The 24,301-nt window shown below is 36.9% G+C and overlaps 3 protein-coding genes and 1 pseudogene across 7 annotated transcripts; 2 read left to right on the top strand and 2 right to left on the bottom strand.

Annotated features, from left to right (window-relative positions):
* The first annotated feature begins 25 nt into the window (after positions 1 to 25).
* On the top strand, positions 26 to 9,544 carry cblc (Cbl proto-oncogene C, E3 ubiquitin protein ligase). 2 transcript variants are annotated; one of them, XM_057340027.1, is made up of 13 exons: positions 26 to 139; positions 327 to 974; positions 5,294 to 5,440; positions 5,520 to 5,676; positions 5,791 to 5,912; positions 6,165 to 6,302; positions 6,395 to 6,482; positions 6,736 to 6,867; positions 7,639 to 7,842; positions 8,205 to 8,351; positions 8,517 to 8,560; positions 8,757 to 8,806; positions 9,039 to 9,544. In XM_057340027.1, the coding sequence occupies exons 2-13, from the start codon at positions 589 to 591 to the stop codon at positions 9,182 to 9,184; spliced, it is 1,761 nt and encodes a 586-aa protein (XP_057196010.1). In that variant the 5' UTR covers positions 26 to 139; positions 327 to 588; the 3' UTR covers positions 9,185 to 9,544. The 2 variants fall into 2 exon arrangements, with proteins under 2 accessions (XP_057196010.1, XP_057196011.1); XM_057340028.1 differs by having other exon boundaries at positions 8,760 to 8,806.
* A 638-nt stretch (positions 9,545 to 10,182) lies between these two features.
* On the top strand, positions 10,183 to 13,293 carry irgq1 (immunity-related GTPase family, q1). Its single transcript, XM_057340169.1, has 3 exons — positions 10,183 to 10,255; positions 11,042 to 11,773; positions 11,849 to 13,293. The coding sequence occupies exons 1-3, from the start codon at positions 10,248 to 10,250 to the stop codon at positions 12,585 to 12,587; spliced, it is 1,479 nt and encodes a 492-aa protein (XP_057196152.1). The 5' UTR covers positions 10,183 to 10,247; the 3' UTR covers positions 12,588 to 13,293.
* A 1,098-nt stretch (positions 13,294 to 14,391) lies between these two features.
* On the bottom strand, positions 14,392 to 21,437 carry LOC130558569 (interferon-inducible GTPase 5-like). 4 transcript variants are annotated; one of them, XM_057341059.1, is made up of 4 exons: positions 21,207 to 21,437; positions 20,980 to 21,059; positions 20,338 to 20,379; positions 14,392 to 17,783 (listed from the first exon to the last, which is right to left on the bottom strand). In XM_057341059.1, the coding sequence occupies exon 4, from the start codon at positions 17,766 to 17,768 to the stop codon at positions 16,605 to 16,607; it is 1,164 nt and encodes a 387-aa protein (XP_057197042.1). In that variant the 5' UTR covers positions 17,769 to 17,783; positions 20,338 to 20,379; positions 20,980 to 21,059; positions 21,207 to 21,437; the 3' UTR covers positions 14,392 to 16,604. The 4 variants fall into 4 exon arrangements, with proteins under 4 accessions (XP_057197042.1, XP_057197041.1, XP_057197040.1 ...); XM_057341057.1 differs by lacking the exon at positions 14,392 to 17,783 and adding an exon at positions 17,867 to 19,478; XM_057341058.1 differs by lacking the exon at positions 20,980 to 21,059.
* Positions 21,438 to 23,156: 1,719 nt separating this feature from the next.
* Positions 23,157 to 23,940, bottom strand: LOC130558384 (interferon-gamma-inducible GTPase 10-like; annotated as a pseudogene).
* Positions 23,941 to 24,301: the final 361 nt, after the last annotated feature.

The raw sequence follows: 24,301 nt of genomic DNA on the forward strand, positions 1-24,301 counted from the left end.
ATGTTGAAGAATGTATCGCAGTTCTCTGCAACTTGTGGAACGTATCACAGTAACAATGGGGACAAAAGTTTATCATCGATTTAAAGCAGCTGATCTGACCTGTGGACCTTAACATTGACTAAACAAGATTATTCGACAGGTAATGATTCCAATTATTGAACATGCTAAGACATACTCTTTTAGCTCTATATAGCCAGCCATAAAAGGCCAATGAGTTACTATGGAAGTGGTTTCACACAAATCATTCTACCTAAAAATAGATCTGACTTCGAAGAATAATGGAGAAACAAAGTAATCATTTGTTATTGCATCTGACTGTTATATAGGTCAAAGCTTCAAAGTGCTTTCATCAATTCATGGCATCTCTGATAAAAACGGATATCTAGTCATTCATGTGTACAAGCGTATAAGAAGACATCAGCATGACCAACACTTCTGTAAATGTGTGAAGGAAATGAGTGACATCAATACCATCTAAAAGGACCGTTGATTCAGGCACATGTCTGCGCATTAAGGCGAGCAGAATACACTCCACGTGTGACCCACTGGATACCTGAGGCCTGTTTACACACTGACTGAGCTTCAAAGATGGCAGCGGCTAGAAATTCAGGGACCGTAGACCAAACCCTAATTCCTGAATCTTCTTATTCTGTGTCCCAGTGCCCAACCAGCGCTGACCGTAAACTCTTGGATAAAGCTCTCAAGAGACTGGACAAACTGCATAAACTCTGCACTGACCCGAGGCTGGGTCTTAAAAATAGCCCACCGTACCTCCCTGAGCTTATGTCGGAGACCGCAAGCCTCCTAACAGAAATATGGGCTCCCTACAGGGGAACCGTGATGGCCGTGCCACGAGGGGACGAGGGCGAATATCTGAGGATCCATATTAAACACTTGGTGGACAAGGCGGAAAGAGCTGTGCTACTGTTTAAGAATGCAAGAGAGAAGATGTTTGAAGAGTCTTCGAGCTACAGGTAAAATGAACCCAAAGTTGTGTACGAAAAATTTGTATACAATATGTATTTAGAAGATTCCATAACTTGACATATTAGAATTGATCAGGATTGGTTGAAAGATAATTACAGTGCTAAAACCAAACCAAGTTAAATGATAAAAAAAAATACTCCTGTTAGTGTTTGGAAGCTTTTTTAGTATGATCGCATCATATTGGAATACAGTTTCAGAAAAAATGCATTGCCAATATTATGTTTAACGCTCTGCAATACTGCAAGCAAACTGGGTAGTAAAATGTATGATGTAGCCGGACAATTGTGTCATAAAATGACAGGTTATTTAAATCATATGTACAAATATAATCAGACAGTCAAACCAAAAATTATTCAGACATTTTGATATTTTTTTATCAGTGGGTACAGGACACTGTAGTTCATTTACATAAGTGAGGATAGAAAAAAAGTATGCGGTGACATATTATAGCCAAAAAATATGTATACAGTGGACTACCAGTCAAATTTATAAACATTTGGGACCAAATTATTCAGACACTTTGACCTGACCCTGTTTTGCTTAAGTGTTTTTTTATCGCTAATACGAACTTTTTACACCACAGACCCAAAGTAGCTCCAAATGTAATTTTTTCCTTTTAATAATACATTAATGTTAAACTGAATTCCATACAATTGTATGTCCACTACAAACCAGCTGCAAGGTCGGCCATTTGCAATCACAATCAATGAATGTTAAACGAACCATTAAATGTAAGGTCAGAACACTGGAGTGGTCAACATGCTTCCTAAAATAGATTCAGCCATCTTTTTCCCAAAACACTTTTTTGCCAATTTCATGTAATAAAGAGCAAAGCAAGAGTGTATGATTCTTGACAGTTTATTCTAGTTTTAAACAGACTGTAAAGCTGAAATAAAAACATTAAAAAAAAACCTAACTCTGTCAAAAGACTAAAAGTGTACGTGTCCTTAAAGGAACAGTTCACCCAAAAAAGAAAATTCTGTCATCATTTCCTCACCCTCGAGTTGTTTCAAATCTGTAACCAAACAGTTCTTGGTCACCATTGACTACCAAAGTAGAAAAATGCTTTACACATTTCTTTGTTCTGTTGAATGCAAAAGAAGATATTTTGAATTATGTAGGAAAGCAAACAGTTCTGGGGCACTTTTGACTACCATTGTCATTTTTCCTATTGTGGTAGTCAATGGTGGCCAAGAACTGTTTGGTTACAAGCATTCTTCCAAATATCTTTCTCTGTGTTCATCAGAACAAAGAAATTTATGCAGATTTCGAACAACTCGAGGGTGAGTAAATGATGACAGAATTTATAGTTTTAGGCGAAATGTCCCTTTGAACATATATAATGAAGGTAATTTGCAATGTCCTGAGAATTTGCATCGGTTTGCATGAGAAGAAAATCGCTTTATCCTGATACCATCACCACAACCTCAGCAGAACAAAATATTTTAAATCTTAACAAACCAGAGATAGACGTGCCCCTTTAGTCCTCATTGTCCAGCTCGACCACGTTCCGTGGTCTGATGTGCCTACTAATGACCAGTGTTTATAGCGTGCCATTATCATGGAAATAGAGGAAAATTCCATCAAGCAGTGCAGGCCAGCAGCTAAACTTTATGTTTTAGTTCTTTTTCTCCCAATTACAAGATCAAACATTTATTTATAATTAGGGTTGCACCGATATGTAAATTTTGGCCGATAAAGGTAACCGATAATTCTTTAACATTGGAAGCCGATAACCGATATATTGGCCGATATACACTATCTAAATATTAATATAAAATTCCATAAGACTGAAACTAAAGAGAAAAAGTAGACAACTGTTTTTATTTTATTTAGTTCTCTCTTTCCCCTGAAAATCATGTACCGAGCCTACTTTGCACTAGTTAAAGATTCTTTAACCTTCAAACTTTCTGGTATATTTTTTATTTAATAAACAAATTATAGATGTTCTTCCAGAGCAACCCAGAAATTTTTTTCTTAATAGCCACATGTCTAACTGGTCTCAAGACAGAAAGCATTCAGACAGCAGTCTGATTAAAACAATATGCTTTTGTTACTATAATTTACACATTCATAAATACTGTATCTACATATATTATATTATATTCATCAGCTATACTACATCAGCAATGTTTTGCAAACCGCAGTAAGTTAATGATCACGACAGAAAGATAGTACTGCACTGTATTTTAACTGTGAACAGCGTGCAGCTGAAGAAGTTTAACCAGAGGAAATTATTTACGATTTATCGGCTATAATATATCGGTCTAAATTTGATTATCATTAAAAATGACCATTTATCGTCCGATACCGATATGGCCGATAATTTATCATGCATCCCTATTTATAATTTACGTACTGACAGAGAAAGAGAGGAAGCAATCCATGCAACACTATCATATAAAGTTCATGAATATAATAAAATCCCCATACTCAGATAATGTTAAGTCATCTATTCATTTTGTTAGTTTGAGTAAAGAGTAACGTTAAGTACAAATAATCCTCTCTTCACTCCTCCTATGATCAGCTTACACACTGCCCTAGATGAAACACAATTCATCATTATGTTTACTGTGATCAGTTTATTTATTAGAAGGAAACAAATAATGACACAAACTTAATACCCACAAAATTTGTTACCCATTGTGGGTAAATTTAGCTCAGAATTCAGGTTAATGGACAGGACGGTGTCATTGTGTGGTGGAAAATTAGAAACATGACTAAAGGAAACTTCAAGCCACAGAAGCAGTGTACTTTCCGCCAGTTGCACAGATAAAAGGTAGAAGACAAAATGAAGGGTTTGTGGCAAAGCTACTACTAGCCTTCAGACAGTGACAAAAGTAGAAGAAAAGTAATAATAGAATGGAAAAACTGCAGCCAACAAGCCACTCAAAGACATCTCACATGTACAAGTATTTACAGGCATCTAGCAGATGCCAAAGCAACTGACAGTAAAGCGATTCATCATAGGAATGCAATAATATGAGAAATGCTATAACAAGTTACTAGGTTTCAATCGGGTTGTCTAAGAATATTTTAAAGAGAGTTTATACATATGCAATGCTAAATATTTTAGACATGGTTACAGTAACCAGAATCACAAAGTCGAAGCACTGAATGTCTTCAAAAATTATCACTTTAGTGTTTTATAGTTTAACCAGATTTTTACTTATGACCTACACAATGCTTTATATTGAAAGGTTTTCAGTTCAATAAAGCCAGTTTGCAGATTTTGGGCATTACTAGGGATGTAACGATTCACTCAGCTCACGATGCGATGCGAGTCACGATTCTGATCTCACGATGCGATTTATTCACGATTTACTCACGATTTATTTTTACAAAATGAGTTGAAACAAATTAGAAATGAACAACTTCCCTTGCATTATTTCTTAAATGCTTCACGTTTCTTTGTATAATAAAATAATGTTTTATTTCAAATAACAAAACTAAACTGCAATTTTATAACAAATTAATAATAGAAAAAGTCTCTTTAATATAAACAAACTAATACTGTCTGAGCTTTTCTTGGATTTTTTTGCATTTAAGAAATATCAGCATGTCCACGTTTAGATTTGCAGTGAAAATAGCGGCCCCTGCTGTTCAAAAAATGTATTGCGATTCAGTTCACACCTCAACCGATTTGAATCGTCACTCATTATAACCGATTTTCAACCGGCTCACGGTGAATCGTTACATCCCTAGGCATTACTGGCCCAAAGAGTATAATAGATTACAGAAATCCGATCTGTGGCTTGCTGTTGAAGATGCTGCTGTTACCACGGCAACTTCTTTGATCAATTAGTAATGGAAAATTCTGTCAACCACGCCACAAGACCCAGGACAGGATGCATCAAAGTGCTACTTCCTGCTTGTAGTTTGTGTGCATTGTGCTTTGTCCAATTCTGTGTTATGTGTGTTTATGCATGTCGGAATACGGTGCATTTGTTTGTTGGTATAATTTTGTTTCACACACCCACAAACAATCGTGCACAATATGCACAAATCAGCAAAAAACACCACAGCTCTGCTGTGCACAGGATGTTGCCCACATTGTATTCACATAGAAATGCAAACTACCATTTAATTAAAATTTAATTCAGAAGCTTTACTTTGGTGCTTTGGAAGTACAGGCATCGATTACTTTCAAGTATTTTTGCCATTTGTTTTGTTTCCTTTTTGAGCATTAGAATGAATATTTTTTTATGCACACTGGATCTCTTGAACTGTGTGTAAGTAAGAGGAAAGAAAAATCGAACATTATTGCTATTGTGTATGTGCATTATTTGTGCATTATTTCTTTTAGGAGAAATCTTACTAAGCTGTCACTCCTGTTCAGCCACATGTTGTTTGAGCTGCGGTCAATGTATCCTGGGGGGCGTTTTCAGGGTGATACCTTTAGAGTTACAAAGACAGAGGCCAAAGATTTCTGGAGGAAAGCCTTTGGACACAAGTAAGTCAAAAATAAATATGGAAATGTTTACTAACCAGCATTGAAGAATTGAACTCTATCCATTCTCTCTCTCTCTCAGGTGTATAGTGCAATGGAATGTTTTTAAACTGCATCTAAAAAGGGTTCACTTCTTTGAAGAGGGGATGGAGGCCATGGCTTTGAAGTCCACAATTGATCTCACTTGTAACGATCACATATCGGTTTTTGAGTTTGATATTTTCACCAGGCTTTTTCAGGTATCCTTAGGGGAAATTATATATACTATACTGTATATATATTCAAAGCAATGCCATGTTGGGATCATTCCGAATATAAAGTAACTTAATTTCTGGTGTGCTTACTGCATTTAGCCCTGGTCAGCTTTGTTAAGGAACTGGAATCACCTAGCGGTAACTCACCCTGGATACATGGCATTTCTCACGTATGACCAGGTCAGGGCTCGACTAGAGCACTACAGACATCGTCCTGGCAGGTAAGACACCCAGAAAGACGATTGGTGTGAATTAAGAAAAACATGCAGATGTGAGGTCATTATGTTAAAAATATTTAAAGCCCAGACAGGTGGGATTTGAGAACGTTTAGGGCAATGTAAAATGTTAGGCATGACGGTTGGAAGCCACAGTACATCTCTAAACAGATCTCTGTCAGTATTATTTGTGTGAACTTAAAAACGTATACTGTATGGTTCAGTTTCTCTTATTTCTATCTTTATGTGCATCCACAGCTACATTTTTCGTCTCAGTTGCACACAAATGGGTCAGTGGGCGATTGGTCACGTGACCAATGATGGCAACATTGTGCAAACCATTCCTCAGAACACACCTTTGTATCAAGCACTCATCAAAGGGTTCAGGGAAGGCTGGTGAGTTCATAATCTGTAGTTTAAAAGGAAAATACAATGAAATCAAAAGTGTCATTATAATGTTGACATCATTTTAAAATACTTATTCTTAGCTACTTATACCCTGATGGGCGTGATGTGAACCCTGACCTTACCAGCCTGTGCAGTCCAACTCAAAAGAGTCGAGTCACAGTAACAGAGGTAACAATTTATCATCACAAAACAAGAACATGTATTCTTAAAATGTCTCTCTGAAATATTCACTTTTGATAATTACCCTTTTGGGGTTTATTTTGCAACAACAAAACTTGGAATAAAAAGATGGAGATTATGGATGTTGTGCAAATGTTATTTCTGGTTTACACCGTTCTTTTAAATGCGAGATGTTTTTTTACCCTATATGCAATTTGACCTCTTTTTCTCAACATCGACCGTTTATCTCTTCTCTCTTCAGGAACAGTACGAGTTATACTGCGAGATCGGCAGCACCTTTCAGCTGTGCAAAATCTGCACAGAACGAGACAAAGACACACGCATTCAGCCCTGTGGACATTTGCTTTGCCAGCCCTGCCTGACTGGATGGCAGGTATATTCTTCTGCCTATTCTTATTGTGCTCAAAACATTAGATCTACCGTGTATGATGGTGAGATTTCCCACAGGAAAATAAACAGTACATATTACATGATTGAGCTTTGCCTTGTTGGTCAAAAATACATATTTGAAACATATTTGAAATATTGTACAGTACATAATAACATAATGTGGTTGAACTGTCCCCAGTCATTCACACAGTGGTGAGCCAGCGTTGTTTGTAAAGTCGTATTTGCCACAGTTCAAAGCTGCATGACCTCACATTCTGGACCAAGCTTCCTGCCTGAGTTTGATCAGTATGAGATATGTGTGGCTATTTTTCCACTTAAGTCACACTTGACTACATGTTGAGACAATCTAGTGCACCATCTTACAAATAACAATGCTTACTGGTACACCGTCAGAAGATAAGCATTGTGGTAGGATGTGCCATGTACTAATGCCCTTTGGAAATGAAGTAGTAGTTGCCCTGTGCGTTAGCTATTGCAATTATCGTATGTGAATTTAATAAGCAAATTTCCGGTTCTTGATGCTGATTGGACAGCATAGCTGTGACCTCACTGAACTTCTATTGATATTACTGCGCACACCCACGGCCATTACGATTCATGTCAGGGACTTTCTCTATAGAACCCATGGTATTTAATGATTTCATGGTATTTCATAAACATGACTATATACACTGTGTGACTAAATTCACAATACAGCACAGCCCCTCGTATCTTGTGACGTGTTAAAGTTAGTGACATTCACTCTCATTAACAGAAGTCTGACGGACACACTTGCCCCTACTGCCGCTGTGACATCAGAGGCACAGAGTCTATCCTCATTGAGCCCTACCTGCCAGCGAGAGACAGAAGGGAGGGATCAAGGGAGGAAGAGGAGGAGGAGGAGGAGGAGGAGGAGGAGGAAGAGGAGGATCATGAGGACGTAGAGCTGGTGATGAAAAAACTGGCTTGCATGAAAAAGGTGGATTCTGCAGACTTTTTAAGACCTCTTGTATTGATTAAAAGGTTTTATGTGTATTCAAAATTTGTTTATTAATCTAGCTAAACGTGTTTAGACACTTAGGCAACATTTGAAAATGCATGAATTTCATTGCAAATTGCAAATATCTATCTCCAAAAAAACGATCCCGGGCTTTTTTTCAGAACTAATGTCACATTTCTAAATGTATTATTATTATAACTTTCATATCAATTGCAGAAAACACCGCAATTGTACTGATGGTACTGTTTCCTAATGATCTCTTTTATTTGTATAAACTGAAATATGGCATCTATCATGAATAAACCCTAGACTATACAGTGCTTCTTTCTTATTTTTTACAGATATCACAGGACGAGTACCAAGTTCCCAGCGCCAGCCTTTCACCTCCTCCTCTACCTCCAAAACACTGTGTATCACCCAGTCCATCTCCCAAACCACGCTCTAAATCTTTGGACACAGGCGCCCAGGCCATGGCCCTGTCCAGCTTGGTGGGTGTGGCTATAATAAATACTGATAATTAATACTGAGCAGGGGCCTCAGTGGATAATAGTTTACAGTTTAAACACGTATTATAGTGGGAACCATGGCAATGTATATTTATTACATTATTACCTGTCCAGCTCTGCTCAAAGCTTATTTTATTATTTTCCCAGAAAGTCAAACACAGTTTCCTGCCAATTCAAACCAGTGCAGACAGGTAAACATAACAATCATTACATGACAATTATCATTTCTTATCAGACAATTATCAGATGCTTTTCGATGTGCACATCCTTTTTAGACCCACATAGTTGTTGTTAAGTGTCAGACACTATTAATATAAGCATGAAAAATCAATCTCTTAAAAGTATTGCTTATATTTTTGCTTAAATCCCATTGAAACTTACCTTCAGAAGTGAGGACTTCTCTGGAGAAACCTCGTCTTTAACGTCGTGCACACATAGTAAGTATCATAACTGCGATTCTTTTGTCAAATTATACGCGAACTATGACTGTATCCATTTAATGAACGACGGTTTAGTTTTGACATCCACTGAAACGCTATACACCTTACTGTTGCTTTTGTTATACTGACATCTAGTGGTAAGCGTTGCTATTACACGGGGTTACAGCTGAATGTCCAAGATCAACGAGACGCCACGTCATTCCTCGGTTAATTTCCTTATTTTTCTTAGGTGGGGTGTCTTGGAAAGGTCCTTCAGAACGTGTTAAAAAGAGGAAGAACGAGAAAATAAGGGATAATTATAAAGATGCTGAGAGCAGAGCGGAGGATTCAACATCTGTTTATCCAACACAACCAGAAAGTGACTCTTCATCGTGACATCAGATTTAGTCTTTTATAGTGTAAAATAGACGTATATCGGCAGTTGTGTAATATAGGAACTTTGGACTGTAAAACATATTTAACTGACTCAATAATCACCAAATTCTGAACAAATCTATAGCCTGTATGTTCACAGTTGAGCTTCTCATATTGGCAAATCTGCTCTTACACACTGACTCAATTACATTTTTTACACTGTAACACCTTTTATATTCTACCTCATGTTTACTATTTTATTAAGAAAAGCTGCACATTAATTATATTTTCTTTTAAATCTTTTTAGACAAATTATGGTCTCTGGGGTGTTAGCTTTATGTTTTTGTAAGGTTTCGTGTAATAAAAATGTTTATCAAAATCCTTGGCAGATTTATGTTTATAATATAAAATAGCTAAATGTTTAAGAGACATTTTCAGATAAGAGATGTGACAGCATTCTGTGTGAAAACATGCACTGCTTATGCTCACTGAATAATTACTGATACTGAATAAATAGTAACTTTAATGGGGGATCATCAGGGATTTCATCAAATTGAACTGAAGTAAGAACATACCTGGATGATAGCCTATTGTACTATTTTGATCAAATGTAACTAGAAGTTGACTGCCTTTACATTTATGCATTTGACAGATGCTTTTATTCGAAACAACTTACAGTGCATTCAGGATATAGCCTATACATTTTATATGTGTGTTCCCTGGGAATCAACCCCACTATCTTATGTGTTACTAATGGCTGGAATACACTTTTTTTAAACTAGACATACACTTGCAGACTTTTTTAAAGTTTCAGAAAGAAACACACTAACTGATCAAATCTGCAGACTGGCTCTGGACTTTCTGCAAGTCCAGACTGAAATCTGGGCAAAATCTGAGCAAACGTTTATTTTTATTTTTAAAATTTCATTCATCGATATCATGGATGCAAAGGTGATAATACCAGCTAAAAATACCTATTGTTTATGTTATGAAATATATGTCCCTCCTTCCTTTCAGCCTCGGTCTCAGTCTGTCAACTGCTTTCGCTTTCGTGAAAATAGAAACTGGCACCGAAGGCAGCGCAATGCCTGGGTAAGTTATGTCGAAATTTAATGTTTATATCGTTGTACAGTCACGGTTGGCGTGATACCGACTGGCTTCTCTTATGATAGATTATAGACACGTAAAAACGATACATTTTGTAAAAGTATGATTGCTAAGTTCAACGACGTACGTAGTGCTGCACTTTCGTCTCTGCACTTGTGTTTCTCAGCGTTAAGTTTCTGATTTATCTCACGAATGACGGTTTCAGTCCTTTAAAATGTTCAAATGTGTCAGTGTACATGCAGTCGTTTTAGTAAATTTCTTTACATTAACAAGTGACACTTTACAAGTGTATTTATTTAGGCTATATAACCTTTAGCTTAGGTTTACACTTTTTAAAAAATATAATTAAAATCATGTTCATAATGTGGAATGATAACTTTAAACAAGCAAGTCTTCTTCAACAGTTTTATTTATTTGTTCTAACATCGTCTCCCCCTCTTTAACACTGCCATGTTGACGTCATATAGCCTAATCAACAGTGTCATGAAACTGACTAACAATGACAACAGCAATATTAATACATGCTTTAAATAGCACATTTAACATGTACTCGTTCACTAAACTGAACATGCAAAGTCCTAAAAATGTAACAAAAACACAATATACATTCTACAGACAAGACAGAAACAAGAACTGCAGAATGACATTAGCATCACATATACATTATTGAGGTGTCCGATCCAAACAATCAGTATGAGTGGAAAAATAACGAAACCACAAGACTTTTTCTTTCTTTTTTGAGATAATTAATTTTTACTCATTACTCCATAGACTTTACATGCCAGAAAAAATTCCAGAAGATTGCATTGGCAAAATCAAGGACTTGTTCGCCTCTGAAAGCCCTGCACAAATTCCACAAAAGATTACTAATCTTTTGCAGCTGTATGACCGTTTTAACATAGATATCGCTGTGACTGGAGAGTCTGGTTCTGGAAAGTCTTCTCTCATCAATGTATTCCTAGGACTGAGTCCTGATGATGTCGGGGCAGCTCAGGCCGGAGTTGTAGAAACCACAATGAAAGCAACTATGTATCAGCATCCAAATTTCCCCCAGGTCAGACTGTGGGATCTTCCAGGCATGGGCACACCCTCCTTTAATTCAAAAAGTTATGTAAAGGCAATGAACCTTGAATCATATGACATGTTTATAGTAGTCATTTCTGAGAGAGTCAGAGAAAACAACATGCTTTTGGTTGATACAATTTCGCAACAAAAGAAGCCGTTTTATGTTATCAGAACAAAAATCGATAATGATATGCGGTCCCAGAGACGGAAGCGTAACTTCTCTGAAGCAAATGCATTGAATAAAATGAAAGAGGACTGTGAGAAGTACTTGAAGGAGAAGAACCTGGACAACCCTGTGTTCCTAGTGTCAGCACACGAGCCGTTGAATTATGAGATGCCGAGGCTCATGGACACTTTCAAGAATGAGGTTCCTCAAATTAGGGCTGAACTGTTTGTAAGTTTCCTTGACAAGATATTTCATCGTTGGTTTACAGCAGGGTAAGTTTGTAACGGCATGTAAATTCATGTTAAAAACAATTTTCAGTAAAGATTAAACATTTTTTATTACATTAGGTATGCTACACAACATGCCCAAAAGACTGGAAAAATACAAGCTGAGGATGTTGCAAACTTACACAGTATGTATAAAGAGACAGGCTTTGGAGCTGTGAAAGTCAAAGCTGTCCTGGACTCCCTGAATCACTTTCAGCTGGATGTTGCAGTTTTGGGTGAGACAGGGTCTGGAACATCTACTCTTGTAAATGCCTTAACTAGAATGGAGAAAGACATGTATGGTGCAGCATCAGCGTTCATCGGCAACCCAGCAGTGAGTTCTGAATACCAAGGTGTCCGGTTCTGGGACATGTCTGGCATAGAAGCATTCATGACCTCAATGTATGAGATGAAACAAAATCTGCGTGATCATGACTTCTTCATCCTCATTGTATCAGACTGGCAGGAAGCACGGCATGTAAAACTAGCCAAAGCTGTCATGGAGTTACGGAGGCATTTCCTCTTGGTCCAGACAAAAATAGACTGTCATCTACGGGCTCAAGGAGATCTGTGCTGTGCTGAGACCGAAATGCTTGATGGGCTTCGGGCACAATATACCAGAAAACTTCAGAGGGCAAAACTGCTGGAACCGCAGATTTTTCTCATCAACAGCCTAGACAGAGATGGACAGGACTTTATGGTTTTGGAGAGTGCACTGGCCATTGAACTCGACGCAATCAGGACAATCGCCTTTGCACATTACATAGAAAAAATACTCAGAAACAGCACAGAAACATGTCCTAGTAGCATGGCCTGGTAAACTACCAGTACTGGTTAGCGTGTTGACAAAATGTTAAAGCCGATTTGGATAAGCGTCTTTCAAATTAATAATGTAAATGTACATGTATGATATGATGAAGTGCTTTAAAATGATTGAATTTCTTATCTCATCACACTATTTAAAGTTCTTTGTTATGTGTTTTTTATTTTAAAAAAAATTATTCATCGGTTACTCCAATGAGAAAGATAGTAGCGTTTTGATTTTAGAACTGGAATGGAATATAATGCATTAATGTGAAAGGGATTTGCAAATAATCCATATGCAATATATACAGTACACTACTATTCAAAAGTTTAGGCTCCCTTTGTAAGTGAAGTCTATTGAACTTGAAAGCTTCTGTAAGAGAAAAAAACATATAAAAAAATGTTAGAGATGTTGGTTTATATGGTTTGTGTGTTGTCGGTCGGCTGATGGGGACGCTGGGTTAATGTCATGTTAATGCATGTTTTGATTCTGTCAACCCTTTATCCCATCAACAAATTAAGCAAAAAGCCCCAAAATGTGTTCATTGCTGGCAAAGCCATGAGGTGGCAAGTTTCTTAAAGTTCTTTTAAGTTGTGTTCCCTTATTAATACTATATAAAGGGTCACCATGTAATCTTTAGAGGGTGTTTGTTGATGCCTTTTGATTTACATGTATTATTTATTTGATAGATATTGACATTAAACAGAGTTCTTAAACATGATGTGAAAACTCACTTATTATCATCACCATATGGTCACCATGCACTCTTTTCATGTTGTTTGTTCAAATTAATGTAACAGTTAAGTTCATCTTTAAAGCTGATGTAATATAAATTGTGTGTTGAAATGGTAGGTGGGGACTTAGTCAGAAGTAAATTTTCTTCTCTTGGAAAAGACCTGTTCAATGAATGTATTCACTAGGATAACTTTCCAGACACATCCCAGGGCGAACTGTTTGCTGTCCTACATTCTTCAAAATGTCTTCTTTTGTGTTAAACAGAACAAAAAAACGATGAAGTAATTTTTCCTACTATGGGAGTCAATGGGGGGCTCCCATAGTTAAAAGTATTCTTCCAAATATCTTTCTTATCAGAACAAAGAAATGTATACAGATTTGGAACAACTCGAAGGTGAGTAAATGATGACAGACTTTTTATTTTTGGGTGAAGTATCCCTTTAATAGTAGTTCAAGATGGTAAAACAAGTTAAACATGAACAGAGTTTCTTCATAATTAATCTTTTTAGGTCAAATGTAGCAATATACTGTTATCAGATACACAGGGTAGAGGACAGAATTTATGACACCGAGGTAAATAATGCACTAATCTTGTACAGTATCATTTCCATTTCTCATAGTTAATTTACACTATTTTAAACAATGTAAAGTAATGAGTTCTAATCTATAATGAGACCAGTTTTGATATTTAAGGTGTTAGTATAATTCTACACAGTACTATACTTCAAATATACTGGTGTGTGTGTGTGTGTGTGTGTGTGTGTGTGTGTGTGTGTGTGTGTGTGTGTGTGTGTGTGTGTGTGTGTGTGTGTGTGTGTGTGTGTGTGTGNTGTGTGTGTGTGTGTGTGTGTGTGTGTGTGTGTGTGTGTGTGTGTGTGTGTGTGTGTGTGTGTGTGTGTGTGTGTGTGTGTGTGTGTGCGTGCGTATACAGTGGCAAGAAAAAGTATTTGAACCATTGTCATTTTCCTGGTTTTCTGTTTGAATTGGTCATTTAATGTGATCTGATCTTCACCAAAGTCACAAATATCAACAAACACAATATGCCTACGCTGATAAAATGCAAACAGTCATTATCTTTCATGTCTTTATTGAGCACACCCATTAAACATACAAAGTGATGGTGGAAAAAGTAAGTGAACCAGTAGGCTTCTGGTGTCACTAAATGTCAGTTGGAGTCAGGTGTTAGCAAACCAGGAGTCCAATCAATGAAAGGATAATAAAGGTGTGGTTTAGTGCTAAATTGACATATATAAACACCCAAACAGTGTCAGTGTGCTATTCGTAAGCATTATTAGTTAATGTGAGCCATGCCTTGCAAAAACAAATTGCAGAAGACCCACGATCAAGAGTTGTTGATATGCATGTAGCTGGAAAAGGTTATAGAGTAATTTCAAAGACTTTAGATATTCATCAGTCCACAGTTAGACAAAATGGAGATGATATGGTACTCTGGCTACTCTCCATAGAGGTGAGCGCAGAGCCAAGTTGACTCCAATAGGCACATCACAGAATGCTTAATGAGGTGGAAAAGAACCCTAGAGTAACAGCTAAAGACTTATAGGATTCATTAAGGCTGGTTAACATCTCAGTTCATGAGTCAACCATATGTTAAACATTAAACAGGCATGGTATCCATGGAAGTGCACCATAGGAAGTCAATGCTCTCCAAACAAAACACTGCAGCATGCCTAAAGTTTGCCAAAGACCACCTTGACACTCCACAACACTACTGGGAAAATGTCTTGTGGACAGTTAAAACAGAAATAGAATAGCAGCGCTATGTATGGCATTATAAAAAAACAACATACCAACATAAAAACATCATCCCATTCCCAACAGTAAAGTATGGAGGAGGAAACATCATGATTTGGACCGCTTGCCATTGTGGAGGAGAAAATGAATTCCCAAGTTTATAAGTAAATCCTACAGGATAATCTCAAGGTGGCTGTCTGCAAGATGAAACTCAGAAGAAGATGGGCGATGCAGCAGGACAATGACCCTAAACATTGAAGCAAAATCTACTACAGACTGGTACTACAGAGACATAAAATCCACCTTTTGAAGTGGCCCAGACCTCAATCCAAAAGAGATGCTGTGGAATAATCTCAAGAGAGCCATTCACACCAGACGTTCTAAGAATATGGGTGAGCTGAAGCAGTTCTGTAAAGACAAATGGTGCAAATTACTCCTGGACCTTTCTGCAGGTCTACAGGAAGCACTTGCCTCAGAGGTTATTGCTGCCAAATGTGGTTCAACCGGTGATTAAAGCAATGGTTCACTTACTTAGTCCACCATCACTTTGTATGTTTAATGGGTGTGCTCAATAAAGACATGAAAGATAATGACTGTTTGTGTTTTATCAGCTTAAATAATATGTTTGTTGATATTTGTGACTTTGGTGAAGATCAGATCACATTTCATGACCAATTCAAGCAGAAAACCAGGAAAATGACAATGGTTCACATACTTTTTCTTGCCACTGTATATATAGATATCTTAACCGTTATTTTACAGTACATAAAACAAGAATAATTTGGGGTTTACCAGCAAGTTTATAGCTTGACTATCACATGTGCCACGTTGTCATGGACAACAATATACAAATAAATTCTCTGACACAACACCATGCGTCAGTGATAAGAATATGCCCGTTTCATACTGTACCTTTGTAAAGTTCCTCTTACTGCTGCTTTACACATTATAAAGCTATTTGAAAGGAACAAAGGGCTTGGGCATGTTTTGAGTCATGCATACTGTGTGAAATGATTGAGTTGTTTTCCAGGATATAAGCTCTTTCCTACAAGCAAAGGGGTGTAAATGTATTTTCTTTATTTTCTTTCTTAATGATTCTTCATATTCTCACATAACCATGTACCTCATAAAAATATATTACTTGAAGTTATAAGAATTATCTGAAAGTCTAAGTTTCTTGTAAACATTCAAACATGGCTATGTAACATAGCAGTCACAATGACAATCAGAATACATTTGTTGACACCATTAACCCAACTACCATATGCACACAAGTTTATACCACAAATAACAGAATAATGCATAAAAAATGTAATACAATATAGTAGCCTATGTTAATGTGAAGAGAAGAGTAGTGCAGCCAAGAAAGTAAAGCATACAGTAATGCTATTTGTGCTCAATAAAAATGATATGCACAAACCACCACCCAAGATATGAAGCACACTACTGGGCAATATTCAGTATCTTTTCAGGAATGATCTCCATTCAACCAGTTTTATTTAATAGTTTTGGCCTGGTCCTGTAGTTTTCCTATAGTTGTACCAGTTAATCCAAACCTGCCACTCTGAGAATTTGCGTCATATCATCAACCATGTCATCTAGACCTTGACTCAGGAGAGTATATGTATGTTTAAATGCCTGACTAGCATTTTGAAACCTTTTCACAAAAAGTTTCATATCAAGAAGGTTTTCCACGTCTGTAACTGGGCATGTCGGAGCGATAGGAGGCACAAGCCTAATTTTGTCCATCAGCGCTAACGTGAAAGGGGATTTTATTGGTAATTTTAGCTGTGAGACAGGCTTGTTCACCCTCTCAGAAAGCTTCTCGATTGATTTCTCATTCAACCCAAACGCGTGGTGGCAACCCGTGAAAAACGCCACAAGTACTGACTTTTCAAAAGCCAAAGACAGAAAAGGGATAGAGAGATAGCCACCCATGCCTGAGGCAATTGCAGCAACCATGATGAAATTCTCCATTATTATTTTCTTCTTCTTTAGCATAGCCAGAGAGCACACTGGCAAGGACTGAACAAGAGCAAATCGCTTTTGTTCTGAAAGCTCTAACTCTATGGTATCTACCAGGTTTTGAAAATCATATTTCCCAAGGTCATAAGAGGATATTAAGAACACCTCTGGGTTTCCAACTTCCTTCAAGTTTCTACGACAGTCTTCCCTGATTGTATAAAGCAGCTGCTGCTCATCGAAATTTTTGCTGCGTGCTGCTGAGTTAATGTCATTGTCAATCTTGCTTCGGACAAAATAAAAATGCTTGTGCTTTTTTTTCATCTCCTTAGCCAAAAAGACATCATTTTCCTTAAACCTAGTGGACGAAACGATGATAAATAAATCATAAGTCTCAAATTTAACTTTTTTGAGGTATTGGTCTGCCTTGAGACTTGGCATACCAATCCCTGGCAGGTCCCAGAGTTTCACATTTGGCTTTGTGGGATGGGTGTACACGGTAACTTCATTTGTGGTATCGGTTATTCCAGTCGGTGCAGACATATCTTCATCATCATCCAGACCTCGAATAGCGTTAATGAAGGCAGATTTGCCTGCACCTGTTTCCCCAGTCACTGCGATGTTGAGAGTCACATTGTCAAGAAAATCAAGTTGTTCTTTAGCTTTTGCAACAGCTGCACTTGGGTCATGTTCTCCTAGTCTCTGCAATGCTCCAGAGAAATCCATGGAAGCAGAACAATCTGCCATTATGCCTGTTCTTCACTGTAAAAGACATAGATAACACCTTATATAAGGTCAAATTAACACATGGTTCAAATGACGTGGTACAGCAAGTCATGATACATATGTATTTATTTTAAATAATGAAACGTTAAAGTGCACAAACATTTATCACAAAAAAGGCAATAAAGGTGATTAAAATATGTTTTTTTATTTTTATAATGTGTGATTATATATAATTATATGTGACAACAAATACTTTGAAATTTAATGACATTTTAAAATACTGTAATTAAGAAAAACTGCAGATTTCAGCAAGTTAAACGAATACTAAATGAATGAAACCAACAAAAAATGTAATTGTCAAATTATGAGGACATGGTGGTAGTCAGGACATTCACTTATGGAGTAAAGGTGGTATTCAAGATCTTTTAGCAGACCCCCTTACTGTACCTCCACACGTCAGCAAACATTCTAACAAACAACCCTTTTAGTATGCTTACATGCTAAAAATTAAACATGATTAAAGATGAATAAAGAAACGCACACTTGGGCCAACTTAAGAGTTATCACATACTACATCCAGCCCAGCCACTTTTCTGATTTCTCGAGCCATCTCTGCCAGTTCATTTAAACCTTCTTTCAAAATGTACATTGTGGTACCAAAGGACAATCCTGCAGCAGCAACACTGCCCACAATTGGAACAAGACTCATTACATATTCAGCGCTAGCCAGCCAAGCTAATGTGGTAGAGACTTGAATCCTGCTCAGTGTTTTCTCTCGGATTGCAGAAGCAATTTTTGATTTCCCCACATATTCTGTCAGGGGAATGTTCACTTTTTCTGAAAGTCTGGTCAGTGAACAATCATCCAAGCCGAATGCGTAGTAGCACCTTAGGAAGAACGATAACACAATTGCTGCATCACATGCTACTGATAGACCGGGCACAGGGACCACTGCTATACCAGCAGATGCAAGAGATGCAGCCCAGATCATCCCTTTAAAGAACTTGATCTTCTGTTCAAGAGATTTAGCAGAGCACACTGGCCAGGCTTGTAGCAGAGCAGATCTCTTATGGGAGGGTAGATCTTCTTCTAGTGTGTTTCTAAGGTTTTCAAAATCATATTTCTCCAATTCGAAAGATGATATCAAGAAAATGTTGGGGTTTCCCATTTCCTTTAAGTTGTTTTTACAGTCCTCCCTTATTTTGGAAATAACTTCCTTCTCATCAAATCCTTTTTTCTTTTGTTCTGATGAGATGTCGTTGTCAATCTTGGAACGAACAAAGTAAAAGTTTTTCTTCTTCTTTATTTCTTTAGCCAGCATGATGTCGTTCTCACGGAACCTCTCTGAGCTAAGGATAATGAAGAAATCATAGGTGTCAAATTTGACCTCTTTAAGATATTTATCTGCTTTAAAGTTTGGGCTTCCTATTCCAGGCAGGTCCCAGATTTTCACATTTGGCATTCCAGAATGCTCATACTTGGTGACCTCCATTGTAGTTTCTGTGACTCCAGTGGGAGCTGCATCTTTATCATCATCGCTCAGACCACGAAGTGCATTTATAAATGAGGATTTCCCAGATCCTGTATTTCCTGTCACAGCAATGTTAAGTGAAACATTTAACAACTGGTCAAATTCAGCTAAAGCTTTTGCTTTTGCCTTCTCCAGTGTGGACTCCCCTGATGCCTTCACTGCCTCCATAACATCAGAGTCTTGAGTTTCCATGGTTTAAGCTGCAAAAGTTACAAAAGTACTTTAACGTTTCTACTGTGTGACCAGGTATTGCTTTTCTGCTTTTGGAAATGAAGCTGTCATGAATTTGCTGCTTTAATCATAACAGCTGGCAGGCTTATGAAAGCATTTTACTGTCTAATCCGACAGCACAATGCTTCTTTCATTCTACTCAAACATGCTCATTCACATTTCTTCTGGCTGTTAGAGACATAGCATTAAAAAAATTCTCTCTCAACCACAAACATGAGTCACATTAAACTGTATAAACCAGCCCTGTGTCTGAAACCGCCTTCTTCCATACTATAAAGTATGTGAAACTCATGAATAATATGTCAGAAACCTCAGAATGCCAAAAATAGTAGGCAAAAAAATACCCGGATGGACACTATTCTAACCCATGATGCCACGGTAGCTGAGCAATGGTCAAATTAAAAAAAAAAATAGCAGAAAATTGTAAGGCGGATCATGGCTGTTTATCAAGTGTGTTTATCAAGTGCCCCACACAGAAGTACTGAAGTTCTACTCATCAAAATGAATAATTTATGATATAACAATGTATATTGTGTGCTGTACAGAACATTACTAAAAATATGTTTAGATATTTGCAAACACCATCAAGGATGGCATTTATCGTTCTGACAACTGACCCAACCTTAGAATTTATCACCCAACTGAAAGCTTTTCCAATCCAGGAGTTTTATATATTAATAAAAGATTAGGACATTTTCATTGTACATAGCAATGGAAACTTTTGTATAACAGTGAGAGGACAACAATAAATTGAGTAAATAAAAAGATAAAACAGACATTTAACAGTTGATATAATTTGAAAAGTAGTGTTGGAATCTTTCTGCTGACCTTTTGTGTGGAGTTTTTATTTTTCCTGTGTGCTCTTCTGCCCTGTCAGGATCAAATAAAACCACCATAAAACAGATAACATAGACAACTGTAGTAAAAATATTTAGCAGGTTCATTTTTAAAATAACCGTTCAACCGATCTCAATTAAATTAAATCTACATATTTTCTTGAAAATACTGGGTGGGTGGAGTAGATATTCTTGGTAGATTTTTGTAACACCTGCCTTTAAATTACACTTGGATTGACGGTATAAGCTTGCTTCTAATATAGGGAATATAAGAAATGTCTAGTGGAGTGAAAAACTATTTACTTTTGATTCTTTTTTTTGTAGGCCAATTAGTTGTTGTTGTTTTATTAAAAACAGAATAGTACTGTAAAAATGACTGACTACTGAGAGACAAAAAATATTCAAATAGTGGTATTCCATACTAAACAAAGGCTTTTCTTTTCAATTTAAAAACTAAGCTGATACAGTTCGGTAAACTACGAAAATTAACCATGTAGAAGCAACAATTTGTGCAACAAAAGAACAACAATGCATAGGTGCACTAAAACGTTTTTTTCTTTGGAGGGGTAGGAAAGTAGAAAAGAAGTATAAGACAGAACACACCCGGAGAAAGTGCGTAAGAGTGATTTTTTACCATTTGTGGGACGGCACCACAAGACGTTGTTCGATTGCAGAGCGCAGGGATCGAGCGGGTACATAAGTCTGAATTGTTAACTGTAGTAAAAACATGTTTTTTCGTTTTTAACTGTATTAAAACCATGGTTAATTTTCGAAAATGCCATTTGGTTAGCTTAACGTGTAAAACTGCTTTGACAATACATGCCTATTGCTATCTAGTTTGTTCTAAAGTTTTGAACTTACCTCGAGCTTAATTGTTCAAACAGTTGCACTTGTAGAGCATTCAGACGCAAAGCCCTTGTAAGTACTCGCTGTCCGCAACACCAGTGTTAAATTGTTTCCCGGATTTAATAAGGTGTGTACGGTTTCACTGGCTGAAAGCATACAACTACCGTGGCCGTAAAGTGCCAAACAACCTAGCAGGTAAGTCACGTCACCAGTCCTACCCGAGATTCCATTACAAACACCACCACATTTATCCCGAAACGAAAACGAAACAAACGCATGAGTTTCACATATGATAAATTGTGTGGTTATGACGCCACTTAGCGGTGAAAAACAGCAAATACACACTTACATACATAATTAATGGTCTGTTTATGGAATTTTTTATCATCGATAAGATTTATGTGCCTTAGTTAGAGGATTGCGTTGGTAGGTCATGGGTTTGATTACCAGAGAACACACATATGCAATATTTACCGTGCACTTTAAAAAAGGTTCTGTCAAATGTACTGTAGGCTATATGTCATGCAGTATTTTCTTTAAAGAAGATAAAGCAAAACAGTAAATGTACCATTTCACTTAATTTACATTACAGTTATATATTTGACAGACACTTTTTTTTCATCATGTCTTTTATGTGTGTTCCCTGGGTTCGAACCCACAACCTTTGCTAGATACCAAGTAAGCTACAGGACCTACATGCATTTATATCTGTGTTGTATTAGGAACACAACATAGCCTACATGTTATAATGTACAACATGTTAATGTTTAACAACATTAAAGATTAAAACAACAACAACAACATTAAAGATTAAAAGTCATTGTTGATAATTCTCTCAACATGTAGATACATTTCACTCGTAGTACAAATAATTTTTTTATAGTAAACATGAACAGAATCTCTGTCTTAAAATGAAATCAGTTTTCTAAATCTTTAATTTTATCAACACATGTACAATTCCTCTAAGTACTCTTAATCAAATCGAAAATGTATCAATCTTTGAGGGGAATGAGAAAAACACAGCAGTTCACATTTGATGACGCGCAATGAACTTGGTCATGCTCAAAAGGCAGACAACATTAACAAAACACCACACAATTAAATGTAGCTGATTATTAAAATATGAACGTATATGCAAATTTTGCATAAGGCTAATGTAAGTAAATTGTCTCAGTGTCAGTGATCATTTTTTCCTAAATAGCAGAATTAGAAATGGGAAATGTTACACCTATAGTATCACCAATGGCCCTTGTACAGCAAAAAAATAACTTCAGTCCAAGTTAGGTACCAGTTATGAATGAAATATATATTGTGTGACAATTAATAATATAGCAAATAAAGTAAATCAAAATGATCAATAATGCCAAAAATGGTTCTCAGGAATGGTTATTATTTTTATAGCCAAACTCTGTGCTACAATTCTGCATGACTAAAAAACAGGTTTAGTTATCAACAATCAAGCCTCAAGGAGGTAGAAAAAGGCAACTTCAGTTCTAACGTTCAACAACAGACTCTTGAACCTATTTTTTTACTATGTTTCTGCCGTATTCATGATTCGTAGAAATCAACTTCAAAAGCTGGATTTACATACAAATATTTTAACAGATGCGTAATTAAGAACTGAATCTCTCTTACTTAAAGTGCCCTGAAAAGATAACTATAAGACATACACAGGCATAGACAGTAATGAATTTCATAGTGACATCTAGTGGTCACTCTAAAAAATATAATTTCATTACAACAGCATTTATCACAGCAGTAATACTGTTATGTAGGCTATATGCATTTTGTAAATATTATAGAAAGTACAAACAATATTAGGACTTAAATATACTGTACATGTTAAGTATCAGAGTTATACCAGAGTTATACAGTAATTTAAATCAAGAGACACAACCAAATGTAGATTAAACCAATGCCCTTGTCTAAAATATTTGCAAGTTTACTGATGTTCCAGACGTTATGTTAATAGACATCAGACAAGCCGGCTGCTTTTAACACTTCTCTGGCTGTGTCAGCTAAATCTTGAAGTCCTGCATGCCCGAAGAAGAGTTAATGTTGTACAATAAGACATTACAGCTGCTTTTTTACTCCCTATACCAGGAACCATGCTCCATTCTATTTGAATGGCTGCCTCTTTCTTTTTTAGAGCAGACAACTCCTTGTCGCTCAGTTTTTTTTGTCTAATAGCGATCACTAGTGGTGACTTTCTAACATTTTTAAGCAATGGATTGTTTACCCTTACAGACAGCTTATCTATTGAATCGTCATCCAGAACGCATAGTAGCATTTAGTGAAGAATGCCAGTAAAATGGCAGCAGCGCTGGAGCCACCGCAACTGAGCCTGACCAGGTCTGCTTCCTAAATGTGTTAATTTTCTCCTCTAGAATCTTGGAGGAATAAACTGGCAAGGACAAAATCAGAGCATCTCTCTTGTGAGCAGGTAGCTGCTTCACCAATGTGTCTGTCAAAGCCTGAAAATCATACTTATTTAATTCATAGGAGGATATGAGGAAAAAACTTGGCTTGTCCATTTCCCTGAGGTTTTTCTGGCAGTCCTCACGGATATGTGAAAGCACCTTCTGCTCATCAAAGTCCTTTCTTTGCGATTCCACGTGAATGTCGTTATCGATCTTTGAGCGAAGGAAATAAAAAATCTTTTTCCTCTCTCTAATTGCTTTCCCAGCATGATGTCATTTTCTTTGAATCTCTCGGAGGAGAGATTCAAAAAATGATCTGTTTTTATCATCTTGTCGTTGCCTTCCGTAGCCTTCACTCCATCTTTTGCTTGATTGACATCAGTGGGGTTTGTCTCACCAGCTTTTTTTTGTCAGTTTATGTTTTTTTAATATAGCATCATGCCAATCTTTTAAATTGTTTTAAATTATGAAACATTCAGGGCCTTCTGTTTTGTCAAGATCTTCAACCATGTCACTCTCTGGTTTAAACACACCTGTTGCCTCTTCATTTGTCATCTGAAGTGCAACATTGGCGATTGATTCTTGTTTTTCTTTTGTATAAACATCTTTCTCATGTTTTCTAGCGGTGTGAGCTACTGTGGTCCCTGCACACAGATCTTCAGCTTTGGGTTGTTCATTTTCCTTCTCAAG

The sequence above is a fragment of the Triplophysa rosa genome, linkage group LG8 (assembly GCF_024868665.1).
Source record: "Triplophysa rosa linkage group LG8, Trosa_1v2, whole genome shotgun sequence".
Taxonomy (NCBI): Eukaryota; Metazoa; Chordata; class Actinopteri; order Cypriniformes; family Nemacheilidae; genus Triplophysa; species Triplophysa rosa.

Coding starts and splice junctions, on each gene's coding strand:
- cblc (XM_057340027.1), top strand. CDS start 589: ATGGCAGCGGCTAGAAATTCAGGGACCGTAGACCAAACCCTAATTCCT. Junction 7,843..8,204: donor AACTGGCTTGCATGAAAAAG/GTGGATTCTGCA, acceptor TATTTTTTACAG/ATATCACAGGACGAGTACCA. Junction 8,352..8,516: donor CCATGGCCCTGTCCAGCTTG/GTGGGTGTGGCT, acceptor TTATTTTCCCAG/AAAGTCAAACACAGTTTCCT.
- irgq1 (XM_057340169.1), top strand. Junction 11,774..11,848: donor CATCGTTGGTTTACAGCAGG/GTAAGTTTGTAA, acceptor TTATTACATTAG/GTATGCTACACAACATGCCC.
- LOC130558569 (XM_057341057.1), bottom strand. CDS start 19,470: ATGGAAACTCAAGACTCTGATGTTATGGAGGCAGTGAAGGCATCAGGG.